The sequence below is a fragment of the Rhincodon typus genome, chromosome 42 (genome assembly GCF_021869965.1).
Source record: "Rhincodon typus isolate 14 chromosome 42, sRhiTyp1.1, whole genome shotgun sequence".
NCBI classification, from domain to species: Eukaryota; Metazoa; Chordata; class Chondrichthyes; order Orectolobiformes; family Rhincodontidae; genus Rhincodon; species Rhincodon typus.
In genome coordinates, this window is record NC_063373.1 from 3,573,591 (window position 1) to 3,578,340 (window position 4,750).

Sequence of the window (4,750 nt, forward strand, 5' to 3'; positions counted from 1 at the left end):
GGCCTGCTGTGTTCATCCAGCCCTGCACCTTGTTGCCTGGGGTATGTGTTCAGTTCTGGACCCTGCAGCTGAGTAAGGAGATATTGGCCTGACAGGGACACAAATTTATCCAAATTACACCTCGTCTTTTTGAAGGAACTGCCATATTTAGTCCCAATCACCCACTTCGTGCTTTTAACCTATAAATTCCTTGTCCTCAAATACTTGCAAACTTCCTTTTAAAATTTGAATTCCACCAGACTTTCAAGAGGAATGTTTCAGAACCTGACGACTCCCTAATAATCCAGAAATTACTTAAAGTACATGTTGAGTCTCGAGGGTTATAAAGTGCTGAATTGAACGATGACATGCTGTTCCCTAAGCTCCCCTTGAGCTGCATTGGAACGGTAAAGGAGGCTGAAGTCAGTGCAAGTGTGAGCAGACGATTAAAATGAAACTAACTGCTGCTTGGTCTAACGGGAGTGGTTTGGATTTGAGTGAAAACAGAAAGTGAGGTGAGACAGGGAGAAGGTGAAGCTGAAAGATTGGGTGTGATGGTCAGCCTCGATCCGGCAGTTCAGAAAGTGACACAGTCCCAGTGCTAACAGCCAGTTGGTAACTGATACCTGCAGAGAATTTTCTTGCAGTTTTGAAAGCATAATATTTGCTTCTGTAAAGGCAGGGACTTTCAATTATAATACAAGTGTTTGAAATGAAGGAAGAACCGTAGCTCAATTAAATGCTGTTAAAGGGAGTAACTAGCTTAATTTGCAAAGAAGTCATGACAGGAGACCTCAGACCCCTGGTGTGCTGCTGTTGCACAATGTGGGAATTAAGGGACACTTCCAAGTATCACTGACGGCTACGTCCATCTGCAACTCATTTCATATACACACCACGCTCTGTATGAAAATATTGTCCCTCGGGACGCTTTGAAATCTTTTCCCTTCTCACCTTAAAGCTATGCCCTTTAGTTTTCAACTCCCTTAGCCAAGGAAAAAGACCTTGGCTATTCAGCCTATCCACGTCCCTCATGATTTTACAAACTGCTATAAGATCATTCCTCAGCTTCCAACACTCGAGAGAGAAAAAGTAGCCCCAGCCTATTTAGCCTCTCCCTATAGCTCAATTCTCCAATCCCAGCAACAACTTTGTAAATCTTTTCTAAGTACTTTTCAAGTTTAACAACATCTTTCCTACAGCAGGGAGACCAGAACTGACCGCAGTCTTCCAAAGTTAGCGTAATGCAGCACAACATGACCTCCTAACTCCTATATTCAAAAAAAACTTACCAATAAAAGCAAACATTGCAAATGCTTTCATCACCATCCTGTCTAACTGCAACTCCACTTCAAAGGAACTATGCACTTGTTCTTATCCCTTTGGGGGTGTTGAAAGGTATGGGGAGAAAAAAGGAACAGGATTGAGATGTAGATCTGTTAAATGCCTCTGCTTCATGCCTGCCTCTCCCACATTTATCTCTTTTTCTGTAGTTTTTTGCAAACACTAACTGGTTCCCTTCCCTGAAAGACATTTATGAACCAGTTCAGATTTAATGATAATCCAGCAGTTTCCCTCTGTCATCTCCACAGCTGACCAGATTAATTGAACTCAGTTTCACAACCTGTGTGTTCTTCTCATTTCTCCAAATACATTTGTTTTGTGTTTGAAAGGTTAATTTGCAATTAGAGATTTCAAATGAAGCTGCATCCAGACCTGACAATTATTTTGTTTATCATACCTTAATTATCTCTGAATTTTCAATATTGAAGGAAAAAGCACTGTTCACGCAAGGGAGAAGCACGTATTAGCTGTGTGTGGAAGAGTTTGTGAAGATTAATCTGAAATGTCCAAACGCCAGCGCAGTCACACTGGGGAGAGACTATGGAAATGTGGGGATTGTGGGAAGGGATTTCTTTACCCATCCCAGCTGGAAATGCACCAACGCAGTCACACTGGGGAGAAGCCTTTCACCTGCTCTGCCTGTGGGAAGGGATTCACCCTGTCGTCCAACATGCGGATACACCAGCGGGTTCACACTGGGGAGAAGCCATTCACCTGCTCTGATTGTGGGAAAGGATTCACTCAATCATACAGCCTGCGGATACACCAGCGGGTTCACACTGGGGAGAAGCCGTTCACTTGCTCTGATTGTGGAACAGGATTCACTCAGTTATCCAACCTGCGGATACACCAGCAAGTTCACACTGGAGAGAAGCCGTTCACCTGCTCTGATTGTGGGAAAGGATTCACTAAGTCATCCAACCTGCGGATTCATCAGCGGGTTCACACTGGAGAGAGACCATTCACCTGCTCAATGTGTGGGAAATCTTTCGCTCAGTCATCCCACCTGCGGATACACCAGCAGGTTCACACTGGGGAGAAGCCGTTCACCTGCTCTGATTGTGGGATGGGATTCACTCGGACATCCAACCTGCGGATACACCAGCGGGTCCACACTGGAGAGAGACCATTCACCTGCTCAGTGTGTGGGAAAGCATTCGCTCAGTCATCCCACCTGCGGATACACCAGCGAGTTCACACTGGAGAAAAACCATTCACTTGCTCTGACTGTGGGAAGGGATTCCCTTCATCATCCATCCTGCTGAAACACCAGCGAGTTCACACTGGGGAGAGGCCATTCACCTGTTCCGAATGTGGAAAAGCATTCAATTGCACATCTAAACTACTGATACACCAGCGAATTCATAGTGGGGAGAGACCATTCACTTGTTCTGAATGTGGAAAAGCATTCAATTGCTCATCTAATCTGCTGATACACCAGCGAATTCACAGTGGGGAGAGACTATTCACCTGTTCTGAATGTGGAAAAGCGTTCCATTTCTCATCTAATCTGCTGATACACCAGCGAATTCACTCTGGGGAGAAACCATTCACCTGTTCTGAATGTGGAAAAGCATTCCATTGCTCGTCTAAACTGCTGATACACCAGCGAGTACATACCAGAGAGAAACCATTCACATGTTCCGATTGTGGGAAGGGATTTACTCAATCATTCTACCTGCTGAAACACCAGCGAGTTCACACTGGGGAGAAACATTCACTCAGTCAACTCACCTGCTAATACACCAGTCCATTTACTCTAAGGAGAGACCGTTCTCTTGTTTTGCACATGGGAAGTGATGTCAAACTGTTACCACACCAGTGAAATGACACTGGATGAATCCTATTCATCTGCCCTGTTTGTGTAAAAGGCTTTTCTGATTGCTAACACACCAGCAAGCTCACAAGTACCACAGATGAAGCTTTGCTTTTAGTCACATACCATGGAATGAACCTTGGTCATTGGCTGTTTGTACTGACGTTATTAAAGACTGTTCTATTAAACGTGCAGATATTGTGGCTAAAATATTGATACAATTGTGTATCTGTAGGATAGGTTTTGAAAATAATCACAATCTCACTGTATATCAGCACACTTAGAATGGGTAGAGACTGCCTACCTGCATATTGTTTGTAATATGATTTTGTAGTTCATCAGGAATGGTTAAACAACGAGTTCCCCAGTCAGCATTGGATTTTGATGCTATTGTTATTCCAAATCCAAACAATGCTTTTTGGCCCTCCTTCTGATTATGTTTGTAAACACTACAGATTCGGTGACCAATTTGGAATAAAAAATAATACAAATTAGCTTTTTTAATATTTAAGTTGCATCAAGTCTTTTTCTAATTCTGTGTGCCTTAGAGTTAAGATAATCAGTAACCTTCACATGAGCAGTTGTGAGAAGGCACATCCAGAGTGAGATATATAACCTGAAAAGCTGAAAATTTAGTTGCAAAAGTACTCTTGGGGCACATGCAACTTAAATTGGCAAGTGGCTGGGATCCAGACAGAATGTCCAAAAGTTTAAGAAGAAAAGAGAAGAATCAACAAGTGAATCAGGAAGGCACCAACATTATAGGCCAGTTCGTGTAAAAGGGAGTTTGACATGGTTGAATGGCATTGTCTTTAATGTTATGAGTTTAATGAACAAGGCAGATGAGTTGAGGATACAAATTAAAAATGGGGTATGATGATATTGCTGTCACTGAGACACGCTTTAAAGACAGGCAGAATTGGAAGTTCAATACTCCAGGATACAGGGTCTTCATTGGAGACAGCAAAGGAGGCAACAGAAGAGGAGGTATCACAATTATGTTCAGGGAATTCATTACAGCAATAAGGAGAGATAACATCTTAGAAAACTCCTTAAGTAAACCCGTATGGGTAGAACAAGTAGAGCTGGTAAGGAGCCAAATTTCAGTGAAATGTAGAAGTAATAAGGTCGTGACAGTGGGGATTGCAAATTTGCCAACACTAACTGTGGTCACCATTGTGTGAAAGGTTTAGAGAAATGTTTAAAATAGACCCAGGACATGTTTTGAAACCAGAATGTAGAAGTCCCAACAAGGAAGGTGGAGGTCCTGGAATTAATTTCAGGTAACAAAGGCGGACAAGTGATTGAAGTATCCATGAGGAAGCATTTTGCAGACGGTTATCATAATACTCTTAAAAAGATTCAGGATTGTTATGGAAAAGCACAAGGATGGGCCTCAAATCAAAGTTCTGAATTGGTTGATTTTAATGAGACCAGTTATTATTTGGCCAGAGTGCACAGAGAGCAGATAATTTCAGGTAAATGTGCAAGAGGGAACTTAAATGGGGAGATAAGGAGAGCTATATGGGGAACATGAATTGATACAGCTGGGTAAAATAAATGAAAATGCTTTGTTGTTTTACAGGTACATTAATGGTTAAAGGATAATGG

The 4,750-nt window shown here is 42.4% G+C and overlaps 1 protein-coding gene across 2 annotated transcripts in view; it reads left to right on the forward strand.

The window, feature by feature from the left end:
- LOC109911818 (zinc finger protein 239-like) overlaps positions 1-3,606 on the forward strand; it is a 44,567-nt gene extending 40,961 nt beyond the window's left edge. The window contains exon 4 of one of the 2 annotated variants that reach the window (XM_048619441.1): positions 1,841-3,606. In XM_048619441.1, coding sequence (XP_048475398.1) covers positions 1,841-3,064 — 1,224 coding nt within the window. In that variant the 3' untranslated portion in view covers positions 3,065-3,606. Of the gene's footprint in view, positions 1-1,751 lie in introns of both variants that reach the window. The other variant, XM_048619438.1, reaches the window with a different exon arrangement.
- Positions 3,607-4,750: the final 1,144 nt, after the last annotated feature.